This window comes from Solea solea, chromosome 2, assembly GCF_958295425.1.
Source record: "Solea solea chromosome 2, fSolSol10.1, whole genome shotgun sequence".
Lineage (NCBI taxonomy): Eukaryota > Metazoa > Chordata > Actinopteri > Pleuronectiformes > Soleidae > Solea > Solea solea.
Window position 1 is genome coordinate 34,327,923 of NC_081135.1, and position 19,102 is coordinate 34,347,024.

Sequence of the window (19,102 nt, forward strand, 5' to 3'; positions counted from 1 at the left end):
GCAAGCAACGGTGGATCTTCAACTCCTGTGTGCAGTGATGTATAATCACTGCTTTTCTCTATGGACTTTGGTGTAGGGAGTGAAGCAGTTTAAGAAGCAGCTTAAGCAGCAGGTAAAGGTTTTATTAGGGGAGCCTTCCGTAAAAGGTATAATTCTTTCTGCAACATTTCTAGTCTTCATGCCAACATGTCCCTGGGCAAGATATATAACTCTAATGGTACTGTACTGTACTGTACTGTCAAGTACTAGATCACTATTAACTATTAACTGCTGTTTGCTGCATGACAGAAAAATCAATTCCCATGATCCTCCGCTGCTTATCAAACAAGGTCATTTGTTATTGTTTTGACCTAATAATATACTGTGTGCATGGAAGCAGCTGAGCATGCCCCCCTGTCCCATGCTGGTTCTCGGCACAGGGGGGCGCTCACGGCACAGTATCACAATCAGATACAACCGCACTTCAGAAAACCTGAACTGTCTCTTTTGATGCATGATCGATTTTAATAATATTGAGTTATTAGTTGCAGGCGTTGTTTCAGAGTGTGATCTGCTACTGACTTACGTGTTAAGAGTGAGTGTAGCACTGATTTATTTCATGTTTAACTGTCACGGTCTTTGTGGTGCTCAGTTACTGTTTTTGACTGTAGGTTTAAAAAGGGATAGTTGAGGTTGCACGAGGTAGTGGTTTATCCGCCTGTAAATGGTGTTTTATCTCGTCACGAAAGACGAAAAGTGAAAATTTTCTTAAGTTGTCTTTTTTTTTTTAGGTTCGTCTTTTTTTGAGGAGCTAAAATTAATTTTCCTTGTTGCTCTGAGTCCCAACCGGCAATGTACAATTATCTTATGTAACCTTTATACTACAGTGCCCCGAACTATCCCTTTAACTGTGGCCTATTAATGAGGCCAGGTGCTTTGTTTCTGTCACTCCTTCAGTGAGTTCATCTCCTTCTGTAAGAGGAAAAAAAAGAAACAAAAACCAAAATGTGGAGCCTTTTTTTGTTTTTTAACAAATCTGCCATTTTAAAGAGTGAACAGATAATGTAGCATTTGACATAATCTCCTGATGACGTGGACTCTGAGGTGACTGCTATTTAATTAAGTGAATAATAACAGAACAGCAAACATCAGCTGATTTCACAATGAACTTATTTATGTCAGTTTTTCTGAATTTAACTGTAAAATCTCCACTTTGTATTTATTTCCAGATAACAAATTAGTTTAAAAAAATAATTCAAACCAACACTTAGGTGAAATCATGTTTACATTGTTTTTTTTTTCTGCTGATGACAGTGTTGGAAGCATTTGTTCTCGTGCTTTTTGTTTTTAGCTTATGTAGCCTCTTTGCACTACCTGATGGCTGAATGTAACTTCTAAGCATTCCGTAATGTTTACGACTATTAAACTCTGTTATAAACTCTCCCGAGTTTGTTAGCAGAGCTGGTTAATTAGCTACTGCACAGCTGCAACACAGCGTTTAAATCATCTGCTCACTCATGTGCCACTGTGTCCTGGTAATGGTTAAACCAGTGATGGAGAATTATGAATACAGTCTGTTTGTGCACTCTTCAGTCAGCAGGTGGCAGCAGTGAGGAGAAATAAGAAAATAAAAGAGCTGGAAAATTGTTGTTTGATTGTTTAGTTATTTTGTCTCTCCACTACACAAACATCACACGGCGTCAAATATTTTCTACAATCTTTAATGAGCTTTATCAGTTGCTTTTTAATATTAGCCTGCAGTTGATCAGAATACAGAACAGATTATTTCCTCTTTTTTTAGTCACTTCAGATGCAATCTGAACGCTCATACATTAAAAAATAGATAACTGTATAAAATGCAAAATAAACAGACATCTCAAACATTAATTTGCTTGTGCTTCTGGGCTGGTTTGACAGTGACCTTCAGTCTCGCTGCGTTCAAAGAGAGAGGAGAGAAAGCGAGTGTGAGGTGACATCAGTGGCTGCACCTCCCGCTCACACACACAATGAGCTCTCAGGCACACAAGAGGCCACTGCGTGACTAGCTGCTGAAAGTAATACAGTACAATAGCTGAGCAACATCTACACCACCACAGCGTTAGTCATGTTCAAGTGACAGATAAACAATGCCGGGCCAACATCGAGACACTTGTGTCCGAGTCGCTTGGCGCATTTCGTCATCCTGCAAAGTGAGATCCCTGACATCACCGCACTGCGAAAACAAGTCTGGAGATTCACTTGTTTCTGTGCAAACGAGGTTCAAAGTTTGTTTGTCAAAGCCTCATCTCATCCTGAATTATTTTAAGACGACGCCCCCAATGTTTAGAAACAATATTATAAAACACAACACTTTTAAGGAGTTTTTTTTTTTTTACTCTTGAGATAAAGTTAAGATCCAAGCTTATTTCTTCATACAGTAGTAAAAAGAGACAACGTGGCATCTCTGGTTTATAGAACCTGACAAAAATCACACTGACATAAGTGTCAGACAAAAGAAACAACAAGCTCAAGTCGAAAAACTGCTAACTCAGATTTAATCCGTTATCGAGATGACGAGGAAAAGAATCTCTTACAGTGTGCGGCGTTCCAGTTTTTTAAAGGGATGACAGCATTGAGATGAGAGCACGGCCGTGGCTGGAGACACTCGTCTCCAACACAATGGCCGTTGTTCCAGCTGGTGACAAAAACATCAACAACAACAACAAAAAACAATGTGGTCTTATTCAGTTTGGCACCTCGTCGCCAAAAAGAGGAACGTTTCACTTTCACTGGAGGCTGAAGCAACAGAGAGTTACTGGTTCAGACCTGGTGTCAACATCCGTCCTGAGAGACCCGATCACAAGTGGACAGTTTTAAGTGGGACAGCTCACAACTGGCAGGGAATCAAATTTCAAATTTCACTCCATCATTTCTGTTTATGGGTCTGACAGAAAATAGATTAAAAGGAGCTGGGTGAAGCTCTACTTATGCTGCTGTAATATGAAATAAGACAACTCCTGTGTTGATCAGTGTACGTGTGATGGGAAGTGCAGAAATGTTGTGAAACTGCTGCAGGTCAAACGGTGTCTCTAAAGGTCCAGTGTGTAACATTTAGGGAGGGATCATTGGCAGTAGCTAAGTATGTTTGTACGAGTGCAGAATCGCTTTACAAATAAGAATAATCACTGCATATTTCTTTGCAGCCTCAGACTGAGCCTTCATAATCTCTATCTTGCGGCGTCATGTTTCTACAGCAGCTCGAACAGAAGTTTTAAACTTCCTCGCAGATTTTTTGCAATCGCTCGTTGAAAGGAATGCGAGAACCACCTCCCAATGTGGTTTCCGTGACTGATCTGAAGACGCACTCAGGCCACAGCGGGTGTGTTCAGACCTGAACGTGTTAACCCATAACTGGATCACTAGGGACGGATGTTTACACTGTTCATTCGAGTCTTAAGACTGAAACACATGGCGCTTCCTCCGTGGCATTACCTGATATCACACTACAGTTACTCTTTTGGCAGACGCCTCCATTCAAAAGCGATCACCTCATATTTCACATTGTGCACTGTCACGCTTCCACTAACAAACATCCTTCTCCATTTCCCCATAACGTGACAGTGAAATCATCGCTCCCGTCAACAACAACAAAAAAAAAAGCCTTTCATGTCTACATATCATGACAATCCACATGAGAACCAACAGCGCCGCACTTATCCTTCATCCAATCCAACACATATTTGAGTCTTTAATCATCTTCCTTCTGACTCATCCGTCCATTTACTCATCCCGCATCACTTCCTAGTACCACCTTAAAAACGCATCCTCTTTCATCTTCCCCTTATATTATTCATCCCGCTGTGACCACACCAGCACACCTGAATCCTTCCGACTCGCGTGAGCACGTTATTTACAAACACATATGAAGTATAAGTCCAGCACATAAATAAAAATAACAACAACAACAATAATAATAATAATAATAATTATAAGCCTACATTAGGAAAACAAAAGTAAAGTGAGCAGAGAGTGAGCAGCATGCCCTGAGGTGACAACAGAACACATCACCTGACCCAGGAGTGACTGGAGGAACTTATGTAATGCTGACACTGTGAAAGCAGAACGAATGGCTTTGGTGAGGGAATGAAAGGCACAGTCGACCTCTCGCGGACGCACCACCGTCGTACAAATCTCAGTTACAGAACTGGTGCTTGTGTGAAAGTTAAGTGCTAAAAGTCACGTTTGGCTCCGGGCCTGCTGACAAAGAGGAACTCGGAGCACGGTGGGGAAACTATTTGAGTAAGTGCAGGTGTGGCAGGAGAACAGCGGCTGACTCACCCGTGTTCTTTCACGGGTGAGAACAGCGGCTGACTCACCCGTGTTCTTGGTACACATTTGACAGTGTGTACCATACTGTGGGAGGAGTTAAGAAAAAGCACGACTTTGTGTCAAATCAAGAAGTTTACAGTGACTGAAAACAATCCTCACAGCTGCTGTCAGTGAAATCTATCGAGTGAAAATCAGTGTTTAATAATAGCTGAATATTCTTGACACTTTCTCTATACAATCTTTCTCTTTGTGGTTTCATAAACACGATATGTTGCAAGAAAGGTCATCATACAGACGGACCTGGTGCTCTAACGTTGCAATAGAAAACACCAGAGAAGATGTGAAATATGTGCATAAATCTTGGAGGCGGTGTGTATTGTGGCTTATTTTTCCAAAAATAGCATTTAGGGTTACCAAAACACCGACAAAAAACGTTTTGCAGATTCTCCTAAACTTGTTCTCGTGTGTACGGGGCCTCACTCTCAGGCTCTGATGTTAAACCTAAGAAAACTATGATCCAATCAGGAGCCAGAACTCCAGAAAGAGGCGGTCCTCTCTTCTCTTTAGGTGCATGTGTTCATGACGTGAGGTTAACAGCAGAAGACGACATCACTGACAGCAGCTTTAAGGCGAAACGGTGGGCGTATGTAGCATCGTAGCGAGAGCTGCTACTGAAACTAACGCGATGGCGACGTAGCGAGACGGGGACGAGAGAAGCCAGCATCAGCAACGGATCCACAGTGACAGTTCAGCAGAGTGTGACGCCACACAATTAAAAAAAAAAATAAAGAAGTGTGAATGCACGTGAAAATGTGGAAGTGTTTTGGTTCCAGTTATTAAAAATGTGTTTTATCTGAAGTCCTGAGCTAAACAGGATTAGTCATGAGGAAGGTGACAGTGACAGTAAAGCCCACAGAGGGTCCACTAACGGTCCGCAATGTCCTCTTTTTCCGGAACCTTATAAAACATTGTGACTACAGGACCGTTCGGGGCCAAAACTCAAATCTCTGTGGACATAAAACACGCAAAGTATGGCTTTAAGACATCAAGGGGACAGGGCGAACCTGAAGGAATGTATGTGTGTCCTGCTGAGTGGACTAAAGAGACACAGTGAAGACATGGAGAGCAGCGTGTTTTCTACCTGGTGACCAGAGGAGTTCTCGTCAACATGCAAACGAGGGACAATTGTCACGCTGCATCTCTCGATATCACGCGGTTCCGCTGAAGTGAAACACTTCCTGTCCCACAAGTAAGGCAGCGTGCAGATGAGTTCCTCTACGGGTTCTTGCCAAAGGAAACAAAAGTAAAAAGGATTTGAAATATAAAAGAGAAGTATTGCATAGATTTCCCTGGAATTACTCCTCACTAGCCTTCATCAGTTACAGGGACAGATACACACAGGCCCTGAAAATACCAAAGATTAGAAGGAATTAAATACTTTAGGTTATTAACAGACACACACACACACACATATTCACACTTTTAACAGCGATGGATCAGTGACAGATCTCAAAATATAGCTGGTTATCTTTGGTTTTGAGTGGACGATCTTGGAATTTTGCAGATTAGCGGAATATGAACACAACCTAAGTACAGTTGAGTGGTGGTGGCTGGTTTTTGTGGAGGATTAAAAGACTTTAAAAGCTCGGGGGAAGATGCCTTTTTTTGTTGTTGTTGGGTTTTTTTGTTTTTCTTCAAAAGTCACCGTCCCCGGGGGCGAAGGTTTCCTCGTCGAAGCGGAACCTCTTGGCGTGAGAGTGCGGGGACTCCAGGAAGTTCTCCTTGTCTTCGGGGTCTTCGGGTGGCGCTGCCCACTTGGTGCCACAGCTCCTCTCGCGGACCGTGCGCGTGCTGGGCGTGGAGTCGGGGCTCAGACAGAACTGCTGCTGCCACAGCCACGGGTGACTCATGCACTCTGCGGCGCTGGGCCGGTCCCTGTGGTCAAAGCACAACGTCAAACACTTAGGTGCCTTTCACATGTGGAATCTACAGACACGTGAGAAACACGTGGACCAAACCAAAAGAGTTTTAACCCCATTCAGTACAGGGTTGCACTCCTGTCTACACTATCTGTTCTTACTGAAACCTCTTTCACATGAGGAGGAAACTTTTCTTTGAACATTTCTAATACTAATTATATAATTCTCTATATATTTATATAATATATTCTATTTCTACCTTGCGATTTTTGGCTGCTGTAACACTGCAAGTAATATAGTAATGTATTATCTTATCTTGTCTCATTTCACTTATGATTTTATGAATAGTTTCAGTTGTATTGGATAGAGTACATGTTGTACTTCCTGTAGAAGTAGTATGGATTACTTTTATGCATACTTTGAGTAATCCAAAGTCAAAGTTCACCTTTTAGCAACAAAACATTAGGTTAATCGTCCATATTTGAAGAGGTATGAAATCCATCATTTTTTATTAGTTGTTTATGATTTCACTTTCATTAGACTCAGTACATCTTGTACTTCATGTACAAGTAGTATGGATTACTTTTATGTCACACTTTTGGAGCAATCCAGCGTAAAAATTCAGTTTTTGTGAACAATCTTTGAGATGGTTTAAAATACACGCATTTTTTGTGCGCTGGTGTGCTTGAACACAGCTGTGACGTCATTCTGGGAAATAAGATTTTTCAGGGATTTTTATGGCCTTTACGAAGGTTTTACAAATAACAAAACTCCATGAATAAAAAATATCATATTGACTATAAAGATCTACAACAGGTGCCTGGTCATGTCAAAACGGGAGTTCAGAGTCTAATGTGTGTCGTCATGTGCTGAGGCCAATAAAAAAACCAGTGCTGACTGCAGAGTCATTCACCCAGGGAGTGAATGTTGTTTAAACACTTTCTCACTAGTCAAAAAGTCATTGAAACACAGGATTAAACTGTTTTTTTGTTTTTACCAGTGTTGGCTGCGTTTCCTCCTCAGGTCTGTGCCAACGTGCCATTTAATACCATTAAAAAAATAAACTTAAAATCATGTCCCTGTGTGTGTCCTCTGGCTAAGCTCTCACACTGTGACCTCCTTTCACTCACTCTGGCGCTTTAACGAGCAGTTTGCGGATGAAGTCCACGGCCAGCTCGGAAACCTTGGAGAAGGCCTCCCTGCTGTAGTCCACGTTCACCTGGGACACGTTCAGGAACGTCTCCTGCTTGTCGTCCCCCGCGAACGGAGACTCGCCCGTCACAAGCATGTAGGCTATAACACCGACACTCCTAAGAGACACAAACACACACGGAGGACGTTGTCATAACACGGACAGGAGGAATGCAAACCGGACATCCAGTCATGTCAATTCTTCTAATAAAGACAGAGGGGAACAAAGGAGCAGCGTGGCTCCCGTCCAAAGCAAAACAAAACAAAATCTTGTCATCATTTTAACAAGAAGATTGCATCCTGGTTGTCAGAAGAATAACAAAAGTGAAAGCAAGGCTAAGACAACACAAATAGACATGAATAGTGTCATTGTCCAAATGCTATTTCATACTGCAATCGGTTCAGTGACATCTCTATTTTAGCTTGAATCTTCTGATGAATCAAAAGTGAGTACAATCACTGCTGCTGAACAGTCAGTGTGAACATAAAGTCACCACTCACCACAGGTCAGTCGCTGTTGTGATGGGTTCATAATTCAGGATCTCTGGAGCTGAGGGGAAACAACAAGTCATCCATCATTCAAATTTGACAACAATGGCTTTGTATATTATTATAACAATAATAATAATAATGTCTCCTGCCTCTTTGTTTTCTTTCTTTTGTTTGTGTCTGTAAAATATGTTGTTAAACTTGATGAAGCATCCGGGCAGAATATAAAGCCCGGTTTAGATTCAGTTGCTCGACAAATTGTCACTCGACAAAACTTTAAGTGATGCACCGTGCACCTCCAACCTGATGTTTTATGATTCTTTTGAGGAAATACAACTTCAGAGTCCAACTAGTGGCTTGTTTAGCAATATAGCTGTTGCATATCTACCCATATCTCTTGCATTTATGACCCAACCAGTGCCAAACTTGGCACTGCACGCACTGGTGTCCTTAGTAAGTCGCCTACCAAGCTGCAACTAACGATTATTTTCAATCGATTAATCTGTCGATTGTTTGGTCCATAAAATGTCATAAAATGTTGACAAATATGGATGAGTGTTTGTCAAACCTGGAAATGAAGATGTTCTCGGAATGTCTTTTGTCCACAAACCAAAATGTTTTAATGATTTCTTAGTTATATGGAGCAAAGAAACCAGACAATATTCACATTTAAGAAGCTGAAAAATCACAGAAACTGGTTTCAATTCTTCACTCAAACCGAATAATGGATTAATTAAGTAATCGATTAATAATCGATTAATCAAGTAACTGTGAAACACATTTAATGAAAAATTGCATTTGCATTTTTTTAAAATCTGCCTTTCCATGAATGACATGTATACAGGTGTGCAACATGACAGAATAACCCGTTATAAATCAGGTTTAAGGTTTCTCAGTGTAGATAGATTAAACCCAGTGTTTCCTGTATTTAAAAGACAATACATGTATCAGTTCAAGAAATAAAATGCTTATGAACACAGTTGTCAGTACCCCAAAAACCATGCATTATAAATAAAGTTGTGTCCTGACAGTTGCTATGTTGGTAGTGTCTGCTCATGTCTGATTTTGTGGTGAAGATCAATGCCTGATTTATGACTGAATCAGCTTACCCACGTATTCAGGTGTGCCAAGAATCTCTCGGAGCTCTCCGACCGCACCCAACCTACGGGCCAGGCCAAAGTCTACGATTTTTATGTCTCCTGGAGGCGACAGGCTGGTCAGGAGAATATTCTGCGGCTGAGAAGAAGAAAAAATGAAGAACAATGAGGGAAAACGCAGTGGACATCGTGTGAAAGCACACGTGATGGAAAGATAAGAACTTTGCTTTGAACGTAACTCTAAGAAAAGAAGTGTTTACCTATCTTTGAGTATTTCTAACAGCGCTGTTTGTTTAAGGTTTGAAAATGTATTGACCACATGACACTGTATAAACACTTTAAATGAATGTTTACTTGATTCTCCACGAGAGAGGCCAGAGGTTGTTGAAAGAACTACTCTTGTAAAGTTCCCAGCTTTAGGAAGAGATTATATTTTAAGTCTCATAGTTGGGACCCAGCTGTGCTGCAGAACAATAACAGGCCCTTTATTTCACAGCCGGGTGTCAGTGACGAAGGAGATTAGACACATGACATGTATATGTTGTGCATATACACGGCTCTGTTTTGCTTTCTCACTTTTTCCCTGAGCTACAGGCTCCGTTACCAGCTATAATCCTCACTCTAAGCTAAACTGTGCCATAGAAAGTTTGTGTGCGTGTACTCGGATGATGCTTCTGTCTGCCCTGTGCGTTACCGAATTGATTTATAAAATCATCATCATAATGTAAAAAGCATAATCTTGCCCCTCCCTATCTTTGTGATCTGCTCCAGCTGTCACTAAGATCTGCAGATCAGCTCCTCTTAGTTGTCCCAAAATCAATTTGTTTTATTGGCTTTTATGTGCGTCTTTTAGCCCTCTTTAGCGTTCTTATTGTTGCACTTTGGTGGTTTAAAGAGGCTATATAAATAAAATTGGATTGGACTGGATACAAACCTTGAGGTCTAAGTGCACCAGGTTGCTCTGGTGGAGGTAGTGGACTCCCTCCAGTGTTTGCCTGATCAGACGAGTGATCTGCGCCTCCGACAGCAACTCGTCAGACACACAGTGGTCAAATATCTCTCCACCTGCCGCACTGATCAAAGACAAAAAAACACAAATCAAGTCAGTGTGCTGTGAAGATACACTGATACACTTCAGACACATACAGTGTTTGTGCAGTTATCCTTGTAAGGACGGTAAAAACACTAAACCACACTCTGAGAGCTCTGCAGACGCTGCATTCTTCGACTCAAACCCCAACCCAAGAGTCTACTATCCATTTCTGACATGAACCCAACAGGCCATCTGTTTTTCTCTTTGAACCCAGACTGGGCAGAGATACTGTAGGCCGTGTCGGGTTTGTGTTACCCCGTCCATTCCACACAAGTGTCACCATGGTTACCGTTTCCTCTGTTTACAGACACAAGCAGCGCGAAGTAGATGACCCTCGATAAAAATAAATTGGGAGCAACGTGTCACCAACTTGTTTAATAATTGAATTATGTAAATACAACAGCTTTGTTTGTTCCTGTACGACAGTAAAATTATCAATAAACATATTTGAATATGATCATAACCTGATTATTTGTTAATAGCTGCTTTAAACACTGTGCATAAAACAGTTAAATGACTGTTCACTAACTTTTGATGCAGTTTGGATGTGGTGGACATTTGACAAGAGCAACAGAATGACACAGTTTTCAGGGCTGGTGGTTTCAGTGACCAACCTATAGCCACAGGCTCACTAGTTTAATCCTCCGTGTCCTGGTTAAGTTATTGTTGAGCAGGAAAGCAACCTGTTCTTGTTCACTCATTGAAAATCCCTTTTTACGAGTGTCAGCCAAACACACACACACACACACACACAGGGTGGGACAAGCCCTGAAACAGTACTTCAAGTACAGAGGCCATCTGACTTCAAGTTATTCAAGCTTCAAATAGTGTTTTTCTTTTAAGCTGTCAAAGATCAACAAAGTGAGCTGTTCACACTGTGTGCTCATCAAGGAAGAGCCATTAAGGTGTGGTGACACAATCACAGCAAATTACTTTTCAATCCAGTTTCTGTTTTGACGACACCGACAAGGAAGGTAAATGATGGACTAACGTTGAGTATAAGTTCAGTAAATTAATTACACTTTGAACAAACCAGAGAAGAACAAAGAGATGTTTTGTTTGCGGGATGTTCCAGTAGTGATATCATTAACAGAAAGGTTGCCAACTCTAATGCAATGCTAGTGGAAAATCATTTCATGTTTTTGAAGTGAATTCCAATAGTGTGGCGTAAGAAGAATTAAGTTAACATGTCAGCAAACACGTTCTGTTTTTTGTAAAGGTTTTTCCAGTTAGGTCTGTCAAACTACAAAATAAAATATGTTTTGTGACATGTTTTCATTTTCTTCAAAGGATTTTTTTATCAATGATAACATTCATCAGAAAGTTCAGTTTCCGAAATCCGATTTGGAAGAGGGAAAAATGGTATCGGAACATCTCTATTTGGCATTAAAGGCTCTTTTGCCTGGGTTTGGTAAATGTGACGTGCTATAATATATATATATATATATAAAAAAAAAAGGTTAAAGAGTGGACTCACTATTCCAGCATTAAGACGATGTCGTGATCCGTCTCATAAGCAGCATACAGGTTGACCACCCGGGCGTTATTGCGGGCCATTTCCAGAACGGCCATCTCGTGAATGACTTCGGCCCGGCAGTCGCGACCTCTCCTCCTTTTCCGCAGGAACTTAGCAGCAAACACTTTGCCCGAGGCCTTCTCCACGCAGCGTTTCACCACTGCAAACTTCCCCCTGAAGACAGAGTACACGAGCATACAGTTAATGCACAGACAGGGTCAGATCTATTTTAAGACAAAAGATAAAGTGAAAGCACGGCGACGGTAAATACTGTTGCTGCATTTCTTAAAACACAGTTAATCTTAAATCTTGGGCTGGGAATCAAATCTTCGATTCTTTTGTGATATCTGACCCCAGTAAGAACGCAGGTACTTTTCCTCTAGGGCGGTGTTGTTGAGGCATAATAAACACCACTGCCAAAATCAACATATGTTTGCCTGATGGGGGTGTTTTTTTGCTTACTATGGCAAAACACCAGCTCCTGAGGAAGTTATCAACACAACATTAGACATAACACAGGAAAGAAAGCGTTTGTACCCGGTAGTTTTCACAATGTTAGACTGCGAAATCTATTGTAACATCGATGCATTGCACAGTAATAACATAGCTTGAGAACAGTTCCTGCTTCACCGGATGGACTAAAAATAACTAGAGCTGCATAATCAATTGACTAATTATTATTTGATGACTCAAATAGTTGCCAACTATTTCTGATAGTTTATTTGTCTTGTACTTTCAGGTCCTTCATTTTCTTTGCTGCTGCATAGAAACCAGAAAAATTAAGGGGGAAAATCCATCCTGGTGAAAGCCAAAGTGAAAAGCAAGTGAAAGCAAGAGTGTTGTTTTATCACTATTACACATTGCAATTAGTTTAAACTCAATAAGGTTTGTCTATTCCGGCGTTAATTGATTTATATGATCATTTCTGAGGGGCATATGTAGACTGTGTAACGCCACTCACTCCTGCGGGATACTGTGTTGGGTTCATTGAGGTGTTCACTCATTCAAGCCTGGGCAGAGACATATGGCTAGATTTACTGCAAGTGTCACGATTCATTTCATTACAGTCGATAAACCTGAAAAGCAACAATCCAACTATACAGAATTATCAGAGCATGCAGAGTTTATACGGTGTCTGTGACACATAATACACAGAACACAGAGCGTGTGGTTTGAGAACGTCTACTTAGATTCAGATTTTTTTTAAAAAACACTGTCTGGCAGGTTAGCAAAGGTTTATCAGAAAATGACATCTACATTACACTCACGACAAAAAAAAACTGGGGCATTCATTTGCGGAAACGTGTCTGTACAACAACAAAAAATAAACTCTTATCCGAAAATAACCTAGTTGCAGACCCAGAAGGACGTCGATGAAACAAAAGAACAATGGCACTGGATTAACCAACTGCTGTGACTGTGGCACCACCTATCATTGTTACAAATCGTGTTTTCATGCAGGTGCAGCATTCGATACATTAAATATAAGTGAGAAATTTGATGGCACAGTGTAAATATTCAGGAGGATGCACATTCTTCACTAGGCATGGCTCCGTTCAGCTTTTTCTTGTTTTTACATCTTTTAAACTTCTAAGCAGTTAACAACACAGGTGTGATGATGCATTTGCCACCTAGCCACAACCAGTCAATTCAAAACCTTGTTTTCTAATGTTTAAACAAATATTCTGCTCCGACACAGAAGCCCCCATTTTTACAGTAAGAATTTGATGTGAAATTTGGGGGGTTTTTAATCAAATTTTCAGATATTTAATCCAGTATTTTTGACCAGCATTAGGCTGATACCTGTACTGAGTATCATAACAGCTCTAAGTCTGTCAATCTTTCCAAAGAATCACATTTGAAAGACTTCTATCATGCTTTATTATAACTGTTAGTCACATGAGAATGATCACAGTCGGGAAACCCCAGGTCTAAACAATTCAAATGAATGATGGCTGAGTTCCAATTAGCTTCCGCAGGTTTAGGGTAAATGTCAGCTATCTATCACACTGTCCCGATTACCAGGAAATGAAGGGCGACATCGTTAACGCAATCATTAACACGCGAGCTGGTAAGACGTGTCAAAGTGTCTGCTGTGAAACACGCCTACTGAGCTTTAATACAGTAAATACTAACTGATACATTTTGAAATATAATTCCATTAAAAATACTGGTGCACATGGTAAAAATGGCTGCAACAAATCCGTCGGGCTTAGGGCTGCAAGTAATTGATTAATCTGTTGACGATTGTCTCCGTTAAAGAAGTATTAGTTTGTCCATAAAATGTCAGAAATATATTGATCAGTGTTTCCCAAAAATTATGATGTTCTCAAATGACGTGTTTTGTCCACAAACCAAAGTTACTAAGTTTGAATGATGTATGTGTTATATGGAGCAAAGAAACCAGAAAATACTCCCATTTAAGAAGAAGAAAATTACTTTAGAAATCGATCAATCAGTTATTTGTTGCAGCCCTTTGATAATGTTGAGACCTAACAACTCGATTAATTAAGTAAACAAATATGAATCTATATACCGTTTAAATACAGTTTAAAGTTGCAACCTGGCACAATTATAAGAAAACACAGAAATGTTCAATAGTTAAAGATCACTGACACTATTTAGTTGAAACCATGTTGTACCAAAGCTGTGAATTACTGCACAAAACACATTTTAAACCTACTCCACACTACTACACCACTAATCATGATCTTAAAAATATTCCACCTTAAAACTTCCTCTTTTGACAACAAGTACACACACGCACACACACAGAAGTGGTCCCTATGCCGTTTCTTCTTTTTTAGGTCTGGGTTGCACATGTGTTCATTTCCTTCCTCTGGGTTTGGAAAGCAGAATTGTATGGTGCGTTTACTGCATGACACATCACTTCAAACACACCTCAGATGTGATCATCAGCCAGCAGTGGTTGCCGTGTTTCACACATGGTGCCAAACTCATGACAAAGGTCCACTGTAACATGATCGAGCCAGGTCCCTGGCACCGCGACGCCCTCGTGTTTACACTAGTTAAAGCTTACAGTCCACATTTCAGCACAATGATTTGCTTGACCTGTGCACAGCCTTAAAGCACTTTCTGTGATAATAATCAATTCATCAGTTCATGTATCATGACAACCTGGAGTTGAACAGTTGATATATTATTTTCATTAAGTCATATCTGCAGCTCTAACATGTAGTGATGATATGATTTCCTTCAGTCTCCCAGTCCCGTCTGTCTTCAGTTATAACAAGGGTTCACAAACTGATTGTCATTTGTAAACAAGTCACAATACAGTGCATCGTGGTTCAATAACGTTCTTTCAACAACTACATTTATCTGCGTCACCACGTTTTCCTCGGGTGTTTTTATTAAGCCACCTGCTTGCTTTTCTATAATTGTACAGCACATTATTGTCCCGTGTTATAAACTGCGGAAACAATAACACCAGACGGAGAGTATATGGAACTGGTTAGTTCCATGGTTTCTAGCATGGCTACTGACATTTACACCGTTCAACCACAATAATAAAACAGGGTAACTGTGTGTTTAATATTGTGGCAGAGCAGTGAATGTCTGTGGTCTGTTATACAGAGCAAGTATCTGTGTGTAATGACATTAAAACTTATTTTAAGCTTACAGTTCTTCTCCAGGGTATCATGGTTTGGCAAAATTCAAAAACACACAGATCAACCGCAACATTAAAACATGTATCTTGTGATATTTCTGTGGCTAACTGGTGAATGTCCTTCAAAGACGACAAAGTAAAATGTCCAAAACACGACAATAGCAAACGTATTCATTGACTGAGTAGGTTCCTACTCTATGACAGTAAACTGAATATCGCTGGTAACTAATCAATGAATTAATTAAGTCACTGTCAGATTAATCAATAACAGAAAATATTGTTAGTTGCAACCATATAATATGCTCTTTTATCTTGCTTTCTACAACTGATACATGAAAACCTATGGGGAATTGGATATGTTGGTATATTGCATACTTTCATAGAAAGCTGAATGCTAAAAGTTAAAATCTGAAAATGGAAGTGAATGACACTCATGGTCCACTTTATATCCCCGATTCACTAACATGTATTTTCTATGAGCTGTCACTTTGAATTGTGCTGTGATGAAAGTGGCTGTGAGTAATGATAGGAAGTAAGTAATCACACTTGCTGTTAACAACCTAAACCACACATAATGTAACAGTTAAATGATGTTTACTTTATGATGTTACAGCTTCATAAATGTCAATATTTTCTGGCTCCATTTGACAAAGAAATCATTAATACTGAAAAAATGTTAATCGATAAGATAATAGAATTGAGTTTGTCAGAAGTACTAAAAACTTCCTAAACTTGTCGCAGACTGTAGTAACTTCTCTCCCTGAGGAGAACTCTTACCTCCCCAGCTCTCCGGTCATTTCATAGACACTCTCCATGGGCTCGGTGCTGATGGGGGTCTGAGTTTCGCTGAGCAGCCCCGCGGAGAGTCCGCTGCGACTGTCCAGTCGCCTCCGAGACATCCTCCTCTGTTGACGGTACCAGGTTGAATGCCGCGCTACACACGCTATAACTACACGAGAGAGACGGAGTGTGGAGCGAAGCTAAAGTGGCTACAGCTAACACATCGGTTACATGTTAGTGTTAGCTTCGCCCGGTGACCGTGCTATTGTTCCGCTCCGTTTACCGACTCTGCTGCTTAGCTCGGCTGTCGCTAACACAGTTAGCTCGACGGTCAATGTCGCCGACTAAAAAGTGAGCGAGATTAAGTTTCCTCAGTTTAAACGAAGAGCGGCGGCCAGTGAAGGTTAAACGCGAACGTTCGGCTACGTGCTGCAGTTAAATAATCCAGAAAACCGACCAGGAACAGACGGCAGCTCGGCAAAAAACAAAGTTTATCCCCCCGGAGTTTTCGGTCACTTCACATCATCATCATCATCCCTGTGTTTGACACTTTCTGGACACGTCACGACTCCGCGCATGCGCACTGTAGTTGGATTTGAAAAAGCACGGTTTGAAAATCTCAGTGGAACAGTTGAACATCTGGGATTATTATTCAGCGTGTGACGTCACCCGCGTGTTCTTCATTCTGACATGAATATTTCCACAAAATAACATACCGTTTAAAATGTATAATTTATACATAATAAACATTTCAAAACTGATGAAATAATCAGATAATATAATGACGAATGTATATTTATTATTACAGAATACTACTTGTGTTACTGTTGTGGTAGTTACAGTTGATCTTACTATTTCAGAAATTCAGATTATGAGGTGCAATTATAATAACTAAAAAGCTATTAATATTATTAAGATTAAAATAAATAATAGCAATAATTATAATAATACTAGAGAAAATAACACAATTATGACCCAACTTGAAATTTGTCTGAAGTGTAATCCAGTTCCAACCTAAAACCCATACGATCCTGTTGCAATATTCCACATTTTGCTGTATGTTGTTTTAGTATTTTTAAACTTATTATGATGACTTTTAAATTTTAATTGCTAAGGTTGTATCTAGTTTACCTGAGAAGAAAACATCTGGCAGAAGCTGAGTATGTGTATGCATATCATTTACAATTATTATTTATTTTTAACATGTTTCCCATAAATTAGTTTTGTTTGTTGTATTAATCCCTTCCCTGTTTTTTTCACATAAATTTGGAACAGGTTAGAAATTTTAGGTGATTAGGTTAAGGGAAGTGTATCCTAATCTCTTAAAACCTTTATAATGCACTATAGCAGAGGTGTCAAAACTGGCGGCCCATCACTTAGTAGCATGTTATAATGAAAAAAAACATAATTTATGTCTCTGTTTTTGATATGAATAGAATAATGTGTCATAAACATGTTGTTATTGTGAAGTGCACATCATTCCATATCAAAACAAGCACTTTTCCTTTGAAATTCTGTTCATTGTGATCATCATGATGGAATATTGTGTTACAGTTTTAAGCTCCACGACTGAACTTCTGTTTTTTTTCCCCACTTTGTTTCCTCTAGACCAACCCAGCTCATTTGAGCTAAAAATAAGAGTCTTGTATCATGGATCAAAATGTTCCATTTGTTCTCTTTTATTACAATCATTGGGGTGAAATGGATACACACACACAGGAGCTTTGCATAGAGTGGAAATCAGAAAAGTGGAGTCGGGTCCCGTCAGAAATGTACTGGGAAAGAAGAGAGAGAGAGAGAGAGAGAGATGCAGCCGTCCTCATTTTGAATGTGAAGCAAAGAGACTTAGTCTTATCTGTCTTCTGCAGCAGAGAAGAAGCGTCGTTATGGAAACAGTCAAACTGGCCAAGTGATGGTAAAATCCTCACATGACGTGTCGCTGCCCACAAATCTGCCTCTCATTCAGACGTGTGGTGGTGGTGGTGGTGGTGATGCTCTGTAAGGAGGAACGTGGCAGGAGCCAGGAGAAGGATGTGTTTGTCAGACTGAAACAAGAGAGCAGGCCTAATGGTTTTGACATTGCAAGCCCCAAACCTTTGGTACATTCGGTGCAAAATAGATATTTATACACACAACAGGACAGACGTACATATACAGTTATATACAAAGAGACAGACACACGCACATGTGCTCTCACGTTCCACAAAATCAAAACAGCCCTATAATTCATCACTGGTCCATGAGCAATGAGAACGTAACCATCGACCTATGACAAAGATAGGCGGACGTGCACACGTGAAAGAAACATTATTTGAAACATGCTGCCGAGATACTCGCCGTCACACTGTCATCGAGAAAAACAAACGACCGCACTCACACGTTGTCCATTGAAGTCACAGAAGCACAGGTGACCTCACCACTTCCTGTTCCTGTGAGCCTCACACTCAGGGTATGACAGTGCCAGGAGAGCAAAAGGCCGCATGCCCCTTCCCCCCTCCCCCCGCCAAACACCAAAGTGACACAACCTAATCAGCCCCCCTCCCCATTTTTTCTGAATGGTAGTAATATCCTCATGCAAAAAAAGCTAGTAAGGACGGTGTGTTGCACTATTTCAGCATGCAATATCGAGCTATAACACAACGCCATCTAGGGGTTTATGCCCTGGCACGGCTCACAGAGCTGGCCAGGAAGATCCCGACATGCAGTATTGGGCTGGGGGGGGGGGGGCTGGGATACAAAAGTCTGCGCCCCACATCTCGCATCACATGTGGGGCTCCACGACACCAAGACTCCAGCCCCAGTGGTCGAGCTCCAACAGGACTTTGTACAGTAAGGTGTAATCTTGCATGCACCCCATAGAAAATGTGTTTGTATGTGTGCATGTGTGTGTGTTTGTAACTGCTCTATGATACGATGCTCGGTATCGGTCTGATACTGGCCAAAATCATTGCAACGGATATGGGGGGAAAAAAAGGGGAAAAGTAAACCCTAAATAAGGCGTAAATGCTTCATTCAGCAGAGGCAACATGCTGTAAAAAAAAAATAATAATAATGTCATGTGACCAGAGCTGGAAACTCTTATTAACTTAAGAGCTAAGTTGT

General features: G+C 40.6%; 1 protein-coding gene across 1 annotated transcript; it reads right to left on the reverse strand.

Moving 5' to 3' along the window:
- Positions 1–1,684: 1,684 nt before the first annotated feature.
- On the reverse strand, positions 1,685–16,556 carry stk17b (serine/threonine kinase 17b (apoptosis-inducing)). The gene is made up of 7 exons (XM_058612451.1): positions 15,998–16,556; positions 11,554–11,766; positions 9,918–10,056; positions 8,996–9,122; positions 7,899–7,947; positions 7,337–7,516; positions 1,685–6,222 (listed from the first exon to the last, which is right to left on the reverse strand). The coding sequence occupies exons 1-7, from the start codon at positions 16,117–16,119 to the stop codon at positions 5,982–5,984; spliced, it is 1,071 nt and encodes a 356-aa protein (XP_058468434.1). The 5' UTR covers positions 16,120–16,556; the 3' UTR covers positions 1,685–5,981.
- Between the last annotated feature and the right edge of the window lie 2,546 nt (positions 16,557–19,102).

Coding starts and splice junctions, on each gene's coding strand:
- stk17b (XM_058612451.1), bottom strand. CDS start 16,119: ATGTCTCGGAGGCGACTGGACAGTCGCAGCGGACTCTCCGCGGGGCTG. Junction 11,767..15,997: donor ATGACCGGAGAGCTGGGGAG/GTAAGAGTTCTC, acceptor CTCTGTCTTCAG/GGGGAAGTTTGCAGTGGTGA. Junction 9,123..9,917: donor TGGTGCACTTAGACCTCAAG/GTTTGTATCCAG, acceptor TCTTCTTCTCAG/CCGCAGAATATTCTCCTGAC.